Genomic DNA, 20,716 nt, shown 5'->3' with positions numbered 1-20,716 from the left:
ATATGAGATTGTTGAAACTATAAATCATGATGAGCCAGAGAACTGCCTTAATTGCTGGTGAAAAAGAATGTTCCTAAATTATAATGAAACCCAATGTTTATGTCCCATTTCTCAATTAGTTGTGAGAAAAAGCTCTTCCTCTGGCTTTGACTTACCCGTGCTCCTTAATAACTTTGGCGTAACTCTGGGAAGTGTTTGGCACTGAAGAAACTTTGTACTCTTGCTGGCTGGTGTTGCCCAGATTGGGGATAGCAAGTGATACCCTTTGATTATACCTGCAGGGAAATTTTAGAAAGGTGGTTTATTAAAGACTCAGCTTGTTCTCTGAACTTGAGTTTTTGCAGCCCAAGTTTTATTCTTGGGTTATGTGAGAGACTTTAAAGAGAGATCTAAGGGAAGGGTTCACCACTCATCCACCTTTTCAGGCAATCCAATCAGCCTTTTGCTTTTTTCCTTCTCTTAGAGAAATCTTCTAAAAACCAAACAAACAAACAAAACCCAACTCCAATGCCTCCTCATGGCCTGATCCTGGCTCTCAAAGGCCATGCCAGCGGAAAGTAAGTTCTAGGAAGTTGCACTGGAGTGCAAAGTTTTCAAAGTCTGATCTCCACAACTTAAAACACCCGTCCTACAATGACTGGCCTGAGTATCAAGAGGCAATCGTTACTAAGGGACTCTGTCCTGAGTAATCCATGAAACAAAGAAAAATATAAAACAGTTTTAATTCTGAATAGCTCCTCTGAATTTCTGGCAATAACAGTGGCATAGTGCTGGAAAAGTAGGCAAAGGGGTACTCAAATTACAGTTTTGAAACCACCTACAACGTAGGTGAACATTTTTTGTGTCATGGAGCCCTTCTCACAGTCATGTTTTGAAATGCATAAAATAAAATACATAGAATGAACAAGGAAACCAATTACATTGAAATGCAGTTATCAAAATATTAGTTTATAGGCCCCAGAGTAAAGATATCTGCTCTAAAACCTTAATTTTGTTCTTCGTCCTTTAAACATAAGCTCCTTGTCCACGGACTAGAAAGTACACATACTACCAGAAGAACTAAATCTTATCCATCCTGACATTTTTGCTATAAATGAAACTAGAGGAAAAAAATCTTTATTAAGTGACATGAATTAATTTGACCCTTTGACCTAGTGACCTTATAAGTGAGCAAATACCCAAGGAAGTCAATCACAGAAAGGTCCCATCTACACCAAAATATTCATAGCAGCATTTTTGGTAGCAACAAAAAAGTTGGAAAGAATATATAAATCCCCTGCCTAAGGAATGGCTGAACACACTGTGTATACAAATATAATATAATGTGATTACAAGATAAGAAATGATGAATTGTAAAGAAAGCAGAGATACCCAGAAGGACGTGTTCAAACTGATGCATAAGAAAGAAAGCAGAACCAGGGGAGCTGTACCGACAAGGATGACATTAAGGAAGACAACAGGAGCAGACACACAAATGACACTTTCAGGGGATAACTGACACATTTCTTCTCCTATGAGAAAGTTTTAATTCAGTAGCCATGATTCCCATCCACCCTTCTCTTGATAGAGAGGGGACGAACTCAAGATGTAGAATAAAAATAAAACTACTCACAGGAAATCTTTCCCTTGACTATGAATATTTGTTAAGGACTTTTCCAATGAAGGTGGGAGGGAATGAATAAGAGAATAAAGACAGAGAAAGGGCAGCAAAAAGGGAGGGAGGGCATGAAGGGAGGAAGGGAGAAAGGAAAGAAGGAAGGGATAGAGGATGGGAGGAAGGAAGAAAGGAAAGGAAGGAAGGAATGAAGGGAGGAAGGGAGGGAGGGACAAAAAAAGGGAGGGAAGGAGAAAAAAGGAGAGGGAGGGAAGGAGGAAAAAAGGGAGGAAGGAAGGGAGGGAGCAACAGACAGAGAGTGGAAGGGAGGGGGGAAGGAAGAAAAGAATGAAGAAACTGAGGAAGGGAAAGAGAAGAGAGAAAGGAAAGAAGGAAGGGAAGAAAAAAGGAGAGAGGGAGGGAGGAAAGAAGGAGGGAAAGAAGGGAGGGAGGAAAGGAGGAAGGGAAGAAGGAAGGGAAGGAGGGAGGGAAGAAGGAAAGAAGGGAGGAAGGAAAGGAGGGAGGGAGGGAAGAGAGAAGGAAGGAAGGAAGAGAGAGAGAGAGGGAGGAAGGAAGGAAGGAGGGAAGAAGGAAGGAAGGAAGAGAGGGAGAGAGGGAAGAGAGGGAGGAAGGAAAGAAGGAGGGAGGGAGGAAGGAAGGAAGAGAGGGAAGGAGGGAGGAAGGAAGGAAGGAAGGAAGGGAGGGAAGAAGGGAGGGAAAGGAAAAAAGAAGGGTCACCAAGCTGTCTTTAAAAAATGCAGAAAAGAGAAGGAAGGCCAGAAAGAAACACAAAGAAGCAGGAAGCTTTGAAAGCTATAGGTTGAATTTATTATATATTTAAAAAGAAAAGCAAGTTATACATAATAGAGATTTGCAGTTTTATATACAATCCTCTTTTTCTGTTCTACTTTATATATGAAAATGTCCATTTTATTTGGTATTCAAATTCAAAATGAAAAAAAATTAAGTTTAATTAAAAAAAAAAAACTATTAGTTCCAAATATTACATGTTCTGTCAGTTGTTATATAAGATGACTTTGTTTAACTGTTTTTAAGAGAAAGTACTATGTGGTTAGAACTGGAAAGTGATTGTTATGTTCAAAAGTAATTCAGTAAAATACATACATATTTTTAAGATAAATGAAAGTTGAAGTTACAAATTATAGGTTCTCTTTGGACAAAGAAATAAGAAAGGGGTCAAATTTAGTGTAATATATATCGCAAAGAAATTATATTCAACATTTCACTGGATACTTAGTATGTAAAATCAGTAGGAGCAAAAAGATCACCACAAAGAAAATGGCATCTTATGAACCAACATCTATTGTTGAGAATTAAGAGGCAAAGAAATTCTGTGAAGAGCTCAGAAAGACCCTTCAAAATCATTTAAATTCTTGGTAAATTCAAAGCAAAGGGTAAGAAGCAAAGAATAGGGCAGGATGGCCAAAAGTATTTTGGAAAACATGGTTCAGGAGTAGGAAATGAAAGGGGTCAATACAGATTATATAGGAACCTTGCATTAAGGATCAAAAATGTTTTCTTCAAAAAAAAAAAAAAAAAAAGAAAGAACTAGATGATATCGGACCTGGTAAATACCAAATAATTGCACAAAAAAAAGCAAATTAACATATTAACAAACAGGAAATGACTGAATAACAATAAGTCATTTCCAAATTCGTTTTCTGAATATAGCTGGACAGCTGTTTGTTGGAGGAAAGATTAAAATCAATACTAAACTAGAAAAATTTAAATGAGCTAAAAGAATACAATGAAGGATATACTCTTACAAATGACATTTTAAAGAGCTGCTGATACTGTCAAATGGGAAATGGATAAAAGACAGTGACAAACTAGCATCATTTCCTAAAGTGATATAAATTGCAAAATAAAAGGAATCATGCACAAATTATGTTAGCCAAAGAGAACAGCTCAGACCACACATGCATTTATTTAACATTATGGTGGGATAATTTGAACAGTATGGTTTCATAAGACTGAAAAGAAGAAGAAAAATAAAGTTTGCAGAAATTTTGGCAAAGGATCTGACAAAATTGGATCATGTCGAGGACATTTCAGTGAGAGATGACATTGCCTATAGAACAGTCCTGGAGCTGCCCTAGCTGCTGACAACAGCAACAGGAAGGCACAAAGCTCTAGGAACTTGTGAGACTCCCCAAACTGTGATCCCCACAGTGAGATCTATCATTTCGAAGAGTATTCATATGAGGAAAAACCAAGTAGAAGAAGAATGTCTATTGTCCAATGATACAGCTGGACACAGTACAGATATGGGTTCTATATCTCTATCACTATCTGTTACTCATAAACGATGAATGGACCTAGAACTGAAGGAGCTGCTTTGGGAAACTGTATAGGGTTTTAAATAAAGCTGAAATGGAGTATTTTGGACATCAGCATTTTTCCAGTGATGCTATATAGCTCAGAGTAAAGTTAACACTAGTCACCCAAGAATTGAAAGTTGTGGGGCAACCAAAAGGCAGTGAAGAAAGACACTGTATATACAAGTGTCCTGCATTCTATTACTAAGGAAGAACTGAGCTATAGTAGCTATCACTGGAGAGAAATATGATTAGAAAAGGAGAAGGGCCAGTTTTGGTAATGGAAGGAAGGGAGATTAACAAAGATGTTCACAGCCTACTTGGGGTATCTCTCACAGAGGATTTGACAAGGATAAAGAAGATGCACAAGATGAAGAAAATAGAAAACAATACAGTTTGCATAACTGTAAAGAGTACCCTAGCTAATGATAATGAGATCACAAATGAATTAAAAGTAAATAGGATATGAATTGTAAGCTCCTTGTGGGTGAAAACTATATATTTCCTTTGTAACCCCATAACAATCAGAAAAATGCTCAATACAATGTTAAATGAAGGCTTCATCTAGCTGATATACTCTTACAAATAGTTATTTGATAATAACAAACTGTTACTGAGAGACTACATTAAAGTTTACAAAGTTCTTTATAAATATTATCTCATTTCAACTTAACTATTTCACTGGACAATGTAGATTTATTTTATTACACGTGGATTTCCTGAGGACAGAGAAATCTTGTGATTGTTTTGCTTATCAGCAAAACTGCCTTATATTTAGTGAAGGCAAAAATAAGATTTAAGTCCTCTTAAATGGATGGAGATTATTCTGGATTCTCTAGGGCTATACCATCAGAGTCCAATCCTTACTAGGTTTTCCACTAAGCTGAAAGAGACTGGTGTGTCACCCGAAAACCAGCAAATCTGGATAGGTTCATTACCAGGGTAGCCACAGAGTGACAACAGTAGCTCTTAAATGAACCTGCAAAATTGTCAGAGATGGAGGAAATACTAAAACTGGTTTTCTGTCCAGGAAGAAATATCAATACCAGTGAAATTAGAGAGCCTTAAAATATTAAAGCAGTTTTACTTTAACAAATTAATCAGGTAAAACCCTATCATAAAGTAGATCCACTTTGGAATACGGTTTCCTAAATCCATGCTTTCAATTGCTAACCAAATTATTATAACAAGAGACAACCACAGCAATAACATATATTCTTACCAAAAGACATGATTTCTACCTGTTTTTAAAAATAATTGTTTTTTCAAAATCTGAACTTGACAGTTAAAAAAAAAAAAAACTAATGTTTATATCTTTTATCACCCAAATTTTCACAATTTGTCAGAGGAACAATATCAACCTATTTAAATATTAGAATGTCTAAAATAATCAAAGCTTTTCTTGAATTTTATGCTCTAAAAGGAACAACAGTACACAATCTCACAATGAATGTCAACACGAGGCAAAATTAACTGGGAGGAAAAATCTTCCTCTTTACCTTCGATTTGGTCTAAAAAGTACGTATTCTAAAGCATGAGTGGAATTATTTGCAGTGGAAATGAAGCTGACGAGGAGGAAGACTAAATCAGGTGCTCCAAGAATGTGTGTCAGCTGTTTATGGAGGATCTGCTCTCTGTAGGACATCTGCTGCTGAGTGTTCCTCCTGAATCGGTACCACCCGATAACGTTCTGCAAGAGTAACACACAAAAGGAAAACAAAGTAAGAGGAAAAATGAGATTATTGAGCACCAGTTGTCCCTAAACAAAAGGTCATTGAATTAGAGAAGGAAACCTTCCTGGCAACTCTAAAATTAATCTGAATTAAAGATATGGCAGATAATGATTTTTACATGGTGAATGCCTTTGAAAATGTTTTTTGTGCAAAAACAAATTTTTAAAAAGCTAAATGTATTTTTAAAGTAAATGTCCTCTTAAAATAAGCAGCTAAACTCATATAATATTGTGACACTTTTTTATTTTAATTTTTTTGTAATAGTTTTTTTTTTCAAAATACATGCAAAGAGAATTTTCAACATTCACCCTTGTTTTTTTAAAACCTTGTGTTCCAAATTCTTCTCTCTCCTTCCTTATCTCCTGTCTCTCTAGACAGCAAGTAATCCAAGATAGGTTAAACATGTGCAATTCTAAACATATTTCTACATTTATCATGTTGCACAAGAAAAATCTATTCTGATACTTTCATACAGAAGATAAGAAACCTAATACTTACAATTTTTTAAAGGAGAGTTAGGTTAAAACTAATAACATTGCACAGACCTCATTTAATATCAATTACATAACCAATATGCTGGAGGCACATTGGTTTTGTTTCCTCACTATTGAATTATTATTGGGTAAAGCCTACAAATCATTCCATTAAGAAACAGTCAAAACATTTTCCAATATTCTTCTACAAGATTTTCCCTCACTATAATGAGCATTATGGCAATCCATCTTCCCTCTTCATTGCTGCTTTATAACAGGCAACAGAAAGAAAATACAAGTCTTAAAAAAAAATACCCATGAAAATTAAAGAAAATGGAATCGAAAAAAATTGATTTCTTATTATCTGTGTTTTCTTTCAGGACTAAAGTTTGTTGATTTGAATTATAATAAGCCAATAACATCAAGCACATTAATTAAAGAAAGTCAAGGCTTCAAATTAACTTACTTTGTGTCACTTAAACTTAAGCTTTTTCTGGCTTAAGAGAAGATATATAGACAGAGGGCACAGGTATAAATTGAATGTGAAAGGATGATATCTAAAAAATTAAATTAAGGGATGAGAGAGGAATATACCAGGAGAAAAGGAAAAGGAATAGGTAGAATGGGATTAATTATCTCAAATAAAAAAAGACAAGAAAAAGCTTTTACAGTGGAGGGGAAGAGAGGAGAGAGGTAAGAGACAGTGAGTGAACCTTACTCTCTCATCCAAATTGGCTCAAAGAAGAAATAACATACAGAATCAATAGGGTATAGAAATCTATCTTAACCTACCAGAAGTTGGAGGGGAAGGGGACAAGGGGGACAGAGAGAGGAGTAATGGAAGGGAGGACACTTGAGGAGGAATGGATGAAAGGAGAAAGAGTAGAATAAAATGAGGAGGGAAATACAATTAAGTGTGAACAAAATTTTTGAAGCAAGTTTCTCTGATAAACGCCTCATTTCTCTAACAGATAAAGAACTGAGTCAAATCCATAAAAAACCCAATTAATAAATTTTCAAAAGACATGAATAGTTTTCAGATGAAGTAATCAAAGCTATTGATAGCCATATTTTAAACAATGCTTTAACTCATTATTAATTGGAGAAATGCAAATTATAATAACTCTGAAGTATTACCTCATACCTATTAGATTTGACAAATGGGACAGAAAAGGAAAATAAATGTTGAAGGACATATAGAAAAAATGAGACATTAATGAACTATTGGTGGAATTGTACAATAATTCAACCATCCTTTAGTGCAACTTGGAATTATGCCCAAAGGGCTATAAAGTCATGCATACCCTTTGATCTTGCAATACTATTACTAGGTCTATATCCCAAAAGAGATTCAAAGCAAAAAGGGATGGACCTATACACACATTTATAGCAGCTCTTTTCTGAGAATAAAGAATTGAAAATTGAGGGGATGTTCATCAACTGGGGAATGGCTAAACAAATTAGTATGTGATAATGAGAGAATACTATTGTGCTATAAGAAAGTATGAGTAGCTTTTTGTAATGGCAAAGAATTGGAAATTGAATGCATGTCCCTCAATTGGGGAAACAGCTGAATAAGCTATGGTATATGAATGTACTGGAATATTATTGTTCTGTAAAAAATGATGAGCAGGCTGATGTCAGAAAAGCCTGGAAAACTTTATATGAACTGATGCTGAGTGAAGTGAACAGAACCAGAAGATCACTATACACAGTAACAGCAAGATCATGTAATGATCAACAAGAAAACACTAAGCTCTTCTCAGCAATACAATGATCCAAGACAATTCCAATAGGCTTGTGATGGAAAATGTTTCCCACATCCAGAGACTGGAGACTGAAGGTGAACAGAAGCATAGTATTTTCACTGTTTTGTTGTCGTTTGTTTGTTTTTATTTTTCTTTCTCATGATTTTTTCCCTTTTAGTTTGACTTTTCTTGCACAACATGACAAATATGGAAATATCTTTAAAAGGATTATACATGTATAACCTATATTAGGTTGCTTGATATGTTGAGGAGAGGGAAAGGGAAGGTTAGAGTGGGAAAGGAGAAAAAATTTGGAACACAATTCTTATGATAAAAAATATCAAAAACTATCACTACATATATTTGGAAAAATAAAATACTATAGAGGAAAAAAAAGAAAGAAAGAATGAGCAGGATGTTCTCAGAAAAACCTAGAAATACTTCCATGAGCTGATGCAAAGTGAAATGTACTATATACAAAGTAACAGCAATACTGTAAGATGATCAGCTATGAATAACTTAGCTATTCTCAGCAATACAATGATCCAAGACAGCTCTGAAGGACTTATGGTGAAAAATGCTCTCCATCCCCAGGGAGAGAAATGATGGTGTCTGAACATGTTAAGGAACGGGTCAATTATCCGAAAGCCTCCACAGCTGTAGATCATAATATCTGAAGGAGTTACAAAGCAGCCTTTGCTGACACAGGTGTTGCAAATTGGGAACAAGATAAATTGGAGGCAGAGGGAAGAGGAGGGAGGTGAGACAACGCTACGGCCTCTCAGTCAGAGAATAGCAACTGTCTCTCAGTCTCCCTTGTATCACTCTCATAAGACGAGATCCATTCTGGTTTGGATCTCCAGCAGCCACTGTCAGGTGGCTCCTGTGTATTTCAGCAGCTCTCCCATGTCTTCTAACATATGGCACCTGAACCTGGGGTAGAAGATAAGAATTCCAAGAAGAACCAGAGCTGTTCATGAGAAGGATCCTTCCAGAGCTAAGGAAGAAGAGCCCTGGTAAGATATTTTTAGTCGGGGTAATTAAATGGGCCAATACATTAAAGGGCCGAGCCAGGAGACTGATGAGAGACTTAAATGCCTGTACTGACTACACTCCTCTTCTCTACTGGAAAGTTTGCCTCCCTGATATTTCACAAGATCAACACCTGTTACAACCATCCAGAAGTGATAGTGCTGCTTGCATTCCTCAGTGTACAGACCATGCTGTGGGAGGAAAATAAGAGGAAAAAAAAAAAAAAAAAAAAAAAACGGAATTGTTAAGGGACAGGTCAATTCTCCGAGAGCCTTGCAGGGCAGCCTTTGCTGACACAGGTGTTGCAGATTGGGAACAAGATAAATTGGAGGCAGAGGGAAGAGGAGAGAGGTCAGACAAGGCAATGGCCTCTCAGTGGGAAAGTCAGAGGACAGCAACGGCCTCTCAGTCTCCTTGTATCATCCTCTCACAAGAGGAGATCCATTCTGGGTTGGCTCTCCAGCAGCCACTGTCAGATGGCTCCCGTGTATTCCAACATGAACATAGATTAAGGCATACTTCTTTAAATTTTATTTTTCTTGAGGGATTTTTATTTTCATCTATGTTTTCTTTCACAACATGACAATTATGGAAATATTTTGCATGACTGCATGTACTATATTGAGCTACTAGACTTCTCAATGAGGTGGGTTAAGAAGGGAGAGAATATGAAACTAAAAAGTTTTAAAAGTAAATGTTGTTTTTACATATAACTAGGGAAAAATGAAATACTAAATAAGTGAATATTTTAAAAAATATCTGAAATTGTCACCTTGCTTTTATTCCTTAAAAAAAAAATTTAAGTCTTTTAGACCCATCAGCTATTGGTAGGAGGGGGAAAAAATTACTAAAAAAAAATTTAGGATGGTAAAAATGAAAAATATATTTTGTGTGAAACACAATGCATTGCTTTTCCTGAAATCTCACTTCTTATGAAATTCCCTAGGTAAGCTTTCACAACTAAGGAAGTCATGTGACAACTTCCTATCTTGATGACATTTCAGGCCGGAAGTTTACACTTTCTACAAAATCAGTAAGAAAATGACTCAGACTAACATAGTTTGTGAACAAAGGTATAGTTCACAATTTTAAGCCACCTCAGACTATTAAGGGATTTAGGAATCTCTAAGAAAGCAAGTTTATCAGCTATAACCTGAGTATATTTAGTCATATTTCTATTTTTCAAAATATGTAAATGTTGCTGTATTATATTTATTTAAATGTGTTATACAGAATCCACAGTGGGTTTTTGTCTATTTATCCTAGTGGTTTTTTGTCTATTTATTTTCTCAAAAATCCAACTAATACTACTATTGTGTGGGGAGTGGGTAGAAATTTGGCATCTGAAAAGGATGTTTCAGAATCTTATACCATATACCATAATAAATTCTAAAGTTGCTGGATAAGTTATAAAAGGGCATAGTATTTTTTAACAATTAGAACAGAATGGAAGAAGGTACTGAGTGGGAAGAATTTATAACTAGAAAAAGGAAAGAGGAAAATTCAAAAGATTAAAACAATTTTCACCACATACAATTTTTAAAATTTTTGTATGGGGAAAAAACATACAGCTAGAATAAGATAAGCTAGCAAAAGAGACCCTTACACAAAAGTCTGACATAGAAAACACAGAATTAACACTAATAAGACTAAAAGACTTTTTCCAACAGATAAAGGACCACAGGTTATAGCCAGTTCTCAGAAGTGTTATCTGTTCTCAAACATGTAAACAATGCTGTGAATCAGTCTGGAAAAAATGCAAATTTAAACAATTCTCAGCTCTCAACCTTCACACCCATTAAACTGGCAAAGAAAAAACCCCAACTGAAAGTAGCTGGTGCTGCCAGTGTTAAGAAATTAGAATCCTGGGAGTCACAACACTCAGCAGTTGTTAGAACCAATGGACCCAGAAATGCCCCCCGCTGAGCCTGGCTCAGTGACAGAAGGTGGGTGCTGGTCCTCCTCTAATCATGATAACTGGCCTCCCTGACATGCTGGTTTCCCCTTGTTCCCATCCACCTTTCAGGCAGTTGCCAGACTGAGGCTCCTAAAACCAGGTTTCCCCTAGCACTTGCTGTCTCTGGAGTACTCAGCATCCTTCATCACCCAGATGTGCTCTACATTTCCAGGCCCTTTACACACCACATCCCTTCATGCTGTCTACACTGCCCCCCTGCTCCCTCTACAGAATTTCCGACTCACTCTGACCTGGCGTGTGCGCCCCACTCATGTTCTCCCTCACTGCCACCTTTTCGAATCTTTAGCTTCCTTCAAAGCTTAGCTTCAGGAGACCTCCTTGCCCCATCCCAGGAAGGAGAGCTTCCCCCCACTTCTCGAGTTGATTCATATTAACTGTCTGCGAGGAGGCTGTATCCCTCAATGGACCATCAGTTCCTTAAGGTCAAGACTTCACCTTTTGGATCTGTCCCAGGTCTGGCACAACAACTGGCCATGGGGGACTTAATCCTGCTGGAATGAAAACTGACACACTTCCTAGTGGAAGTGGAAGGAACCTAGTGGTGGTTCCTTCAAAAACAATGATGCTTTGCTCTAAGTCTAATATATGAATTAAGGAGAATTATGCTTGAGGTTATTTGTATTTTCCTTCCTGGAAGAACAGGAGAGAAAAGCAAAGGCCACACTAATTAGAAGATTACAGAATTCAGAGCTGAAAGAAACCTTAAAGATCATCTTGTCTCTTGTCAAGGTCATGTAGATGTCAAAAAGAAGAGGAGCCAGTCAACAAGTATTTGTTGACCCCATGCCGGGGATTGTGCCAACACCAGTCAGGTTGCTCCTGCTCCCAGGGAACTTCTGTGCAGAATGCACCCAACACACCCAAGTGTCAGGTCATGTCCAGGGAAGGGGGAGCAGCTAGAGGGAGACAAAGAGGCTACTCCTCGAACTTTGATCTCAAGCGACCGTTGCCAACTTTGAAAGATGCTGGAGCTTCTACATGGCAGAGGGGAGAAGCAAAGGCCACAGAGGACCATCTAACACAAAGGCCAAGAGACAGAGATATGATGGTCTGTAGCAGCTCTAGCAAGGCTGCAGGTGGGACACAGAAGTAGATCTGGAGGTAACAGAAAGTCTAAATGAGCTGGAAAGTGGCAGGGTCAAAATGGCGTTTTAGGACTACCCCTCTGACAGCCAAAACATGAAAAATGGATTGGCAAGGGAAGAGACTACAAATCCAGTTAGCACGTTCATGCGATAGTTCAGGGGAGACATAATTAGGGACCTGGTCATCTAAGGAGAAAGAAAAGATCTGAAAGATGTGGAGACAGACTGATTAGATATGGGGGATGATGTGATGGGAAGAAGAGTCTGGGATCCTTCTCTGTATCCCTAACAGAACCAACCAAGCAGGAAGAGAGACAGATGCTAACTTGAAGATGGTAGCAGGGCAGCCAGTAGCCCAATAAACATCAAAACTATCTGGGACTGCTAAGAAATAGAGTGGTAGATCAGTGAAATATATTAACTTCTAGTAAGACTCAATAGTAAATAACCATAGTAATTTATTGTTCAATAAATCCAAAGATTCCAATTTTGAGAACCAAAATTGCCAGGAAAACAGTTCTGGTAGAAATTAGAGACCAATATCTCATACTGTACATCAAGATATAATCAAAATAAGTATATGACAAACAAAGGATGATACAATAAGCAAATCAGAAGACCAAGGAATAGTTTAGCTGTCAGATCTATGGAGAAAGGAAGAATTTTTGACCAAATTAGATATGGAACTAGATGTAAAATGAACAATGTTGATTATATTAAATTAAAACAAATGCAACCAAGATTAGAAGGAAAGCAGAAAATCAGAACACAATTCTTACAGAAAGTATGTTTGATAAAGGTCTTATTTCTCAAACATGTAGAAAACGGAGTCAAATTTATAATACATATCTTCCTCTGATAAATGGTCAAAGGATATGAACAGGCAATTTTCAGATGATAAAATCAAAGCTATCTATACTTCTATGAAAAAAATGTCTAAGTCACTAATGATTAGATAAATGTAAATTAAAACAACTCAGATACTACTTCATACCTATCAGACTGGTTAATATGACAGAAAAGGAAAAAAAATGTTGGAAGAGATATAGAAAATTGACACTACTGCATAATTGAGGGAGTTGGGAACTGATTCAATCCTTCTGGAGAGAAATTTGGAACTCTGCCCAAAGTGGTATAAAACTGCGCAAAAAAAAAAAAAAGACTAAAATACCTATTTGCACAAAATATTTATAACAGTTATTTTTGAGGTGGCAAAGAATTGGAAGTTAAGGATATGCCCATCAACTGGAGAATGGAATGAAAATTCCAAGGAACAGCTGGTGATCCAAGATTGTAGCACAGGAGAGAAATTAGGGCTGGATGGATAATGGTCAGTGGCAGAGAATCAGCCTCACAAGCAACAAATCAGATTCAAGTTCTGCCTGAAATATACTGACTGCATAATACTGGGAAAATCACTTAATCTCTCTGTGCTCTGAGCAATAAAGACAATAAGTTGCAAAAAGAAAAAAGGAAAAAAAGAGAAAAGAAAATAAAGAACTGTCCCTCAGTTAGCTTCCTCATCAGGGAATTCCCTATAACACTGCAATCACATGCCCAGTCCCAATTTCTAACTACGTAGGAACTGCTTGGTAACTTAATTAGTACAGGACTAAATTTGTAAGTAATTTTAGACAATATGATGATTTTTTTTCAGGGTCAGTTTTATTATGCATGTTATAATGTCTCTCTTAAATGTGAAATATATATATATTTTTTTAATTTTAGAAAGCAGATGACTGCAAAAAAAGGAATGTGAGGCAATTGTTCTTCTAGAAAGTGGCTATAAGAAAAAGACTGTAGAGTTAACTAAGGTAAGATTCTGTCTCCCTACCTTTTCATTTCTGGGCTATTTAATTATTTGTTATTATTTTTATTTAGTTTTTCGTTCTAAATTCTACCCCTTACTTCCTCTCTCCCTCCTCCCTGAGATGAGTAATCAGATATAGGTTATACTTGTGTGATTATGTGAAACAGTTCCACGTTAGCCATTTTGTACAAGAAAATTCAAATAAAAGAAAAAAATGAAAGAAAGTGAAAAATAGTATGCTTCAATTTGTAGTCGGCTAATATCAGTTTTTTCTCCAGATGCAAATGGCATGCTTCATTTCTTTGGGATTGTCTTAGATCATTGTACTGCTGAAAATAACCAAATTATTTATAGTTATTCATTGAATAATATTGCTGTTACTGTGTCCAATGTTCTCCTGGTTCTGCTCATTTCACAATGTAGAAGTTCAGCTAAGAATTTCCAGGTTTTTCTACAATCACTCTACTTGTCATTTCTTACACAGCACAATAATATTCCATTATAGTCATACCACAGCTTAGTCATTCTCCAAATGATGGGCATCCCTTTGATTTCCAATGTTTACCCATATTGTGATTCTTATTATATTGTTACAGTTTAATCAAGGCTTCAGTTATTTAAATGCTTCTTCATCCCAATAAAAATTGCTTTGTAATTGTATTTATACAAATCTTGAGTCTCTTAGCAGCAGGTCTACCACATATTTAATTTATTTCAAAGTTATTTTAAAAGGGATTTATCTATCAATTTCTCTTGGTTTTTGTTATAACTGTATAGAAACATTTGTTTTTGTTTTGCAATCCAACCATTTTGGACAGCAATTTGGAACTATGCCCAAAGGGCTATAAAACTGTGCATACCCTTTGATCCAAGTCTCATTATTAGGTCTGTATCCCAAAGAGATTATAAGAAAGGAAAAAGGATTCACATGTGCAAAAAAAATGTTTGTAGCATTCCTTTTCATAGTGACAAAGAACTGGAAACTGAGTAGATGAATAAGTTATGGTGTATGAATGTTATGGAATATCATTGTTCTATAAGAAATAATCAGCAGGATGATTTCAGAAAAGCTTAGAAAAACTTAAATGAACTGATGCTGAATGGAGTGAGGAGAACCAGGAGAACACTGTACACAGTTATAACGAGATCGTGTGATGATCAACTATGGATAGACTTGGTTCTTTTCAATAATGAGATGTTTTAAGGCAATTCCAATAGGCTTGGGACAGAAATGCTATCTACATCCAGAGAGAATTATGGAGACTGAATGTGGATTGAAGCATAGTACTTTCATTTTTTGTTTTATTTCTTTCTCATGGTGTTTTCCCTTTTGGTCTGATTCTTCTTGCACAATATGACAAATACAGAAATAACATTTTAAAAAACTGAATATATTTTACCTAAATATATTGGATGGTTTGCTATGTTGGGGAGGGGAGAAATAAGGAAGAGTAGGGAAAAATTTGGAACACCAAATGTTGAAAACTATCTTTATATATATTTGGAAAAAATAAAATACTATTGAAAACTTAAAAAAAGAAAGGGGGGGAAAAAGGAAGTTAAAAATTATGGTCCCTAAGTTTACTTCAATTCTAAATTAATGCTAATAAAATGGATAAAAAGCAAAAATGGATTTGTTCTTCATCCTTCTTACCTAAAGCTACTAATCTCAATTAGTGTGCTAGTTTTGTGGCACCTTCTGAGTAAACAATCACTCCATTTGCCAAACAGTGAATAATTTTACTTTTTCTTTGGTATTAATGACTTTATTATTTTCCCCACTAACATTTCTAGAAAAATGTTAACACTGCTTTACTCCTGTTATTTATTGGAAAAGTTTCTAGTGAGTTTTTTAAAATAATAAGTAATGTAAGCTTTTGATTTCAAATGTGTACTTTTTCTCATGTTTAAAAAAAAAAAATCTTGTGTCTACAGATTTTTATCATAAATATTATATTTTGCCAAAGGCTTTTTCTGCATTTGTTAACATGTGGTCTTGGTGGGTTTTGTTTTCATGTGATTATACTATCTTCCTAATGCTGAACCAACCTTGACATAAATCCAACTTGGTTATAGTGAATAAATTTGTAGACATGTTAATATAATCTTTTGTTAGGACTGAAACTTTTTGCAAGAATTGTTAATGATATTAATCTCCAATTCTTTCTCTGATAATCCCTCTACTGCTTAGATACATATTTGTCTCATAAAGGGGATGCTTTCATATTTAACCACAAAGAATAATTAGCAAAGTATCCTTTATTTCTTTCCTATCTCCTCCTTTCTTTCTTTTCCTTTTTTTAAATTCTTTCCCACAATAAAAACTTAGCTTTAAGATGCACACCAAAGTCAAGGAAGATGGAACAGAAAGTACACTGGAATAGGTTCAAATCCTAGCTCTCCTGCTTCTGTGATCATGAGAGAACTAATGTAGAAAATAGGTGGCACACTGCAGAGGAAATGAGACTCGAGCTGTAATTCTGCCTCAGTTACCTACTAGCAGTGTGATCCTAGGGAAATCGCTTACTTTTTTCTGCCAGTTTTCTCATAGGTCACATGGGATGATAACAGCATCTCCCCCCTGGGTAGTTATGAGGTTCAGATCAGCTATATAACAGACCCCTCCATGTTAGCTAGCACTTATCTTAATTATCAGCCCATTTCAAGCCTTACACTTAATAGCTGTGTGACCCTGGGCAAGCCCTTTGAGCTTATCTGCTAAGTTGTGGGAATCTTTAGCACTACACTGCTACTCCGGAAATCAGACTCTTCTTTTTATTCCATAATTTCAGTTATGTCCAATTCTTCATGAATTTGGGGTTTTCTTAGCAGAGATCCTGAAGTATTTTGCCTTCTACTTCTCCAACCCATTTTACGACAGAGTTAAGGGATTGGTCTAAGATCACACGGCTAGTCAGTCTGAGGCCAGGTTTGAACTCAGGAAGCTGAGGCTTCCTGCCTTCAGGCCTGGAGCTCTGTGCACAGTGGCACCCCCTAGGTGTTCCATTTTATGTTCCCTTCTTTACACTCCCATAATCGTTGATATGGTCACTTCACAACCAATTTGTTTCACCAAAATAGATATTTAATATTCTGTTAGTTTTTGCTTAAGAGCATATTATAAGAGACTATTAGATAAAGACTACAAGAGGGTTGGAGTCTACTTTTAATTTTATCGAGATTAATAGAATAACTTATCATTCACTCACGGTGACATAAACAAAAAAGGGTGATCAATTTTAGTTAAACATCAGACTCTATTAAACAACTGACTTTTTAAACTCTTAAGAAAAATACAACAAATTAACCACTTAGCTCCTTCCTTGCTATAGCTTGTGATGATCTGAGAAACTGTGCACAATGAGCAGAGGCCAGCTTCAGAGCAAAAAGGAATCTCAGAAGCTTAATTCACTTCCCTAAGATAAAAAGAGCACAAGGAATAAAACTTACCTTTCTTCGATCTTTAAGAAGTCTGTCTAAACTCTCTTCATTAACTTTCCCAGCATAGTCATAAAAGCTGAAGTTCAAAGAAAAAAGAAAAAGGGAGAAAAATAGCTTACAACTTGTTTCTCAAAGGAATGCTCCTTACCAATTAGCTCATGGCCATAAATCAAACAATTCAAATCCCAGTAATATTCAAACCAAATGGCACCTCGGCCCTGCTCCACCACAGTGAGCTACATCCCAGCCCTCCCCACCACTCCTCTCTTTGGCTGGTGACACCTGAAGTAAGGCAGGGACAATTTCATTTTCCACCTCTGAAAAATGAAGCCCATTGCTCACTCATGTTAAGTGTCTAATAAATGACTGTTGAAGTTAGTGTGGGGAAAGGAAAAAAAAATGTCAAAAGGACAGCAGAGCTAAAATGCAAAGGGCTCGTGTTGGCGTCATTTTACTAGACACCTGTCACTGTGGTACAGGTGCTTACAAGGGCACCGTAAATACTTTCTTTTATTCTAACATGAAGACGTGGTCAAAGCAATCACACTTGGAAGGCAGGTTGACAAGAAATTTGCTACTTAGAGTCCTTCTATCACATTCTTCCTATTAAGGGTGGCAAGGCCCTGAGGGAGAAGTGAAGGGAAGGAGACACCTGAAAGCCCTTGGTAAACATACTTATGATCACTAACACATTGAGACAGGTTGGCTGGAGTGTGACTCTGTCAATGAAGACAGAGCCCCATTGTTAGCAACTTGAGGAGCATGGGCTGGGCTGCATGGGCAGAGGGCGGCCCCTCATCAGGAAGCTCCCCTCCTGGTAAATCACAAGTCGGCCTCCCCGTCCCATCACTCTGTGGCTATTTTGTCTGGGTACTTCTGGTTCCCTGTCAGGCGAGCACTTTTTTGAGGGTAAGACCCTGGGATGGTCCCTGACAGGAGCCTATTGAACTGAACTGGCCCATGGGAGGTGGTCAGTAAAGACTGGCTACACTGGGTAAAAAGGGGCAGCTTTTGCTGTCTCAATGACCCCCATCCTTGAAGTAAGTGGAGGAAACTGTTTTCCTTTAATGTATTATCTTAGATACAAATTATCTGAGATATTCTAATAAGGATATGTTTCATCTCAAAGAACTCTCAGACAGATATTACTACATCTCCCAGCTGTCACTTTTACACAAAAGTTCTGATAAAAATATAGTTACAAAACAGACTGCTCCAAATTACTATGTATCTGCTTTTTGCTTTAAAAAGCAAAAGCCCAGAACATGTAACACATCCCAGCTATTTGGCTCGGTTCGGATTAAAGTTGGGGACCCTCCCAAGGCAGATATGAGACTACTCCGTCAGGTCCCGCTCCCCGTCAGCTCTCGAGGGACAGAGGGTCCAGCTGGTACAAAGGGGCAAGTATACACAGAACCTGCTTGGCCCAAGGGAAGCTCCCAAGTGGAACCAGAAAACTTCCATGATGCTGGAGAGCAGAGTCCCGAGAGCCTTGTGCTTCAGGGACATCAAGGACTGCCTCCCTGGCCGAGGAACATAACTTGTGACCTCCCAGAGCTCTCCCCCACATCCCAGCTCGCCACTTGGTGGCTGTGGAGCCTTTGGCCCATTAATTCCCTTCCTGGGCCTCATATGCCTTTTCTACAAAACAAGAAACCCATTCATTGAACTAAACTATCTCTAGGGTCCCTTCAGCTCTACATTCTGTGATCTTACATGAGGGCTAAAGGCCTAAGTAACACTGTTGGTTCACAGTAGGGGTGTCCCCAGCACCGCTTGGGGAGCCTGGGGCAAAGCCACACTAATGGGGTGGTCATTGCAGGGTCTAGAAGTCATAGGTCACAGTTAAGGATGGCCAGTATGGAGGCATGTGCAGGCCGCTGGGGAGGCGGGGGAAGAGAGGCAGTCCAAACTGCTTGGCTGAACTGGGCCAAGGCCAGAGGCAATCTTGGCACGCTGATGGGACGGCAATGCAATGGGGGCAAGGGCACCAGCAGGGGACTATAGCACACAGCTACTAGTGAGGGGCACGTAGGAAAACCAGGGGAGAGGCCCTGGAGCAGGGGGGTGAGGGGCACCTTGGAGGGGTGGGAAGCAGGGGCCTTTTCATCTCTCACCCTCTTCCCTCTGGGTGTTTCTTACATTCTCTTCCATCTGCTTCTCTTTCCCTTCAAATGTCTCTAGGTCTCCTCCCTTCTCTTTCCCCATCTGTCTCTCCTTTAGCTGACCATAATATGGAACTGAAATATATGTAATAGATAAGACAAAAAATGTGTTATGTTCCCTTATGATGATTTTAAAAGGGTGGGTAAATAAAAATTGTATTTTTAACAAAAACAAAATTATATAAAGATCATAACTTCTGTGAGGCATTATACTGATTTTTTTTCTGCTTTACGATTCAATAACACAGGCAGAATAAAAGTTTTTTTTTTCTCTTTTCTAATGACCAATCTTCCCCTAAGCAACTTTTTCTACCTCCAATAACCCTTCTTTGAGTAGGGACTCACGGAAACATTACCTATAAAATTGGTGACCCAAGGCCTATCCAGAAATGGGTGCATGGCTCGGCTTCTCCAGGCCCTACGATGGAAGCGAGGGGAGGCTGCGTTTCTCTGCTATCTCCTTGAGCCCTTGGCTGGACCACCTTACTGCCCTGGACCTCATTTTCTTCATTGGCAAAAAGGGAGGGGTTCAAAGGACCTTTCTGTTTGTAACTCCTAGAACTTGATCATCACAGTTAGGCCTCAACTCACCCAGGCACTGATGAAATGATAAACCTTTATCAAATGTGATAAGAGAAGCAAGACAACTTACCTAAAAAGCTTTGGACAAGGCTCATGATTATGGATTTCTGGAATTAAAAAAAAAAAAAGACCATCATTTCAATCTATCACAAAAGATGAAAAAGCAAGTAGAGAAAAGCACTAGGTCCCAGGAAATGAAAAGGAGCTTATTCAGTTTCCAAAGCACTCCCAAAGGTGGCCAATTCAAGCCAGCGGGGGCTCTGAGCTGTCTTGGTAGAAGAAGTGGCAGCAGGGAGGATCCTTGAAGCTTATTCAAGGCCCATTTATGAAGACAGGCCTCCTGCCCAACTGAATTCAGTTACCTTTTTTCACTGTAAAAAAGTAATTAAGGTGTTAGTTAAATTAACTATTTTTGCATTTGATGAGTACACTGTGCCATTAGCCTTTCATCTCCCATTCAGGGATCCCTATGCTGACATTTAATTATAAGCAAAGATAGTCTGGTGTAGTGGCAGGCACAAGGCATTTGGGGAAAGGAATAAGCATTTAGAGAACACCTATGTGCCAGTCATCCTGCTCTAAGTGCTTTATGGACATTATCTCATCTGAACCTCACAACTCAAGAGGTAGGCACTGCTATGATCACCATCTGCAGATGAGGAAATTAAGGCAAACCATTTTATGCAACTTGCCCAAAAACACCCAATTTCTACCTCTATCACCTCAACCCAGTCAC

General features: G+C 37.7%; 1 protein-coding gene across 2 annotated transcripts in view; it reads right to left on the bottom strand.

Moving 5' to 3' along the window:
• ABRAXAS2 (abraxas 2, BRISC complex subunit) overlaps window positions 1-20,716 on the bottom strand; it is a 38,382-nt gene that overhangs the window by 8,384 nt on the left and 9,282 nt on the right. For both annotated transcript variants that reach the window (XM_012549042.3, XM_031957001.1), the window contains exons 3-6: window positions 20,051-20,087; window positions 17,243-17,309; window positions 5,433-5,623; window positions 156-275 (exon numbers count right to left, since the gene is read on the bottom strand). In XM_012549042.3, the coding sequence (XP_012404496.2) occupies window positions 156-275; window positions 5,433-5,623; window positions 17,243-17,309; window positions 20,051-20,087 (415 nt within the window). The remainder of the gene's footprint in view (window positions 1-155; window positions 276-5,432; window positions 5,624-17,242; window positions 17,310-20,050; window positions 20,088-20,716) is intronic.

Source organism: Sarcophilus harrisii, chromosome 2 (genome assembly GCF_902635505.1).
Source record: "Sarcophilus harrisii chromosome 2, mSarHar1.11, whole genome shotgun sequence".
Classification (NCBI taxonomy): domain Eukaryota; kingdom Metazoa; phylum Chordata; class Mammalia; order Dasyuromorphia; family Dasyuridae; genus Sarcophilus; species Sarcophilus harrisii.
Note: the sequence above shows the minus strand (reverse complement) of the source record. Positions and strands in the feature narration are given on the sequence as shown.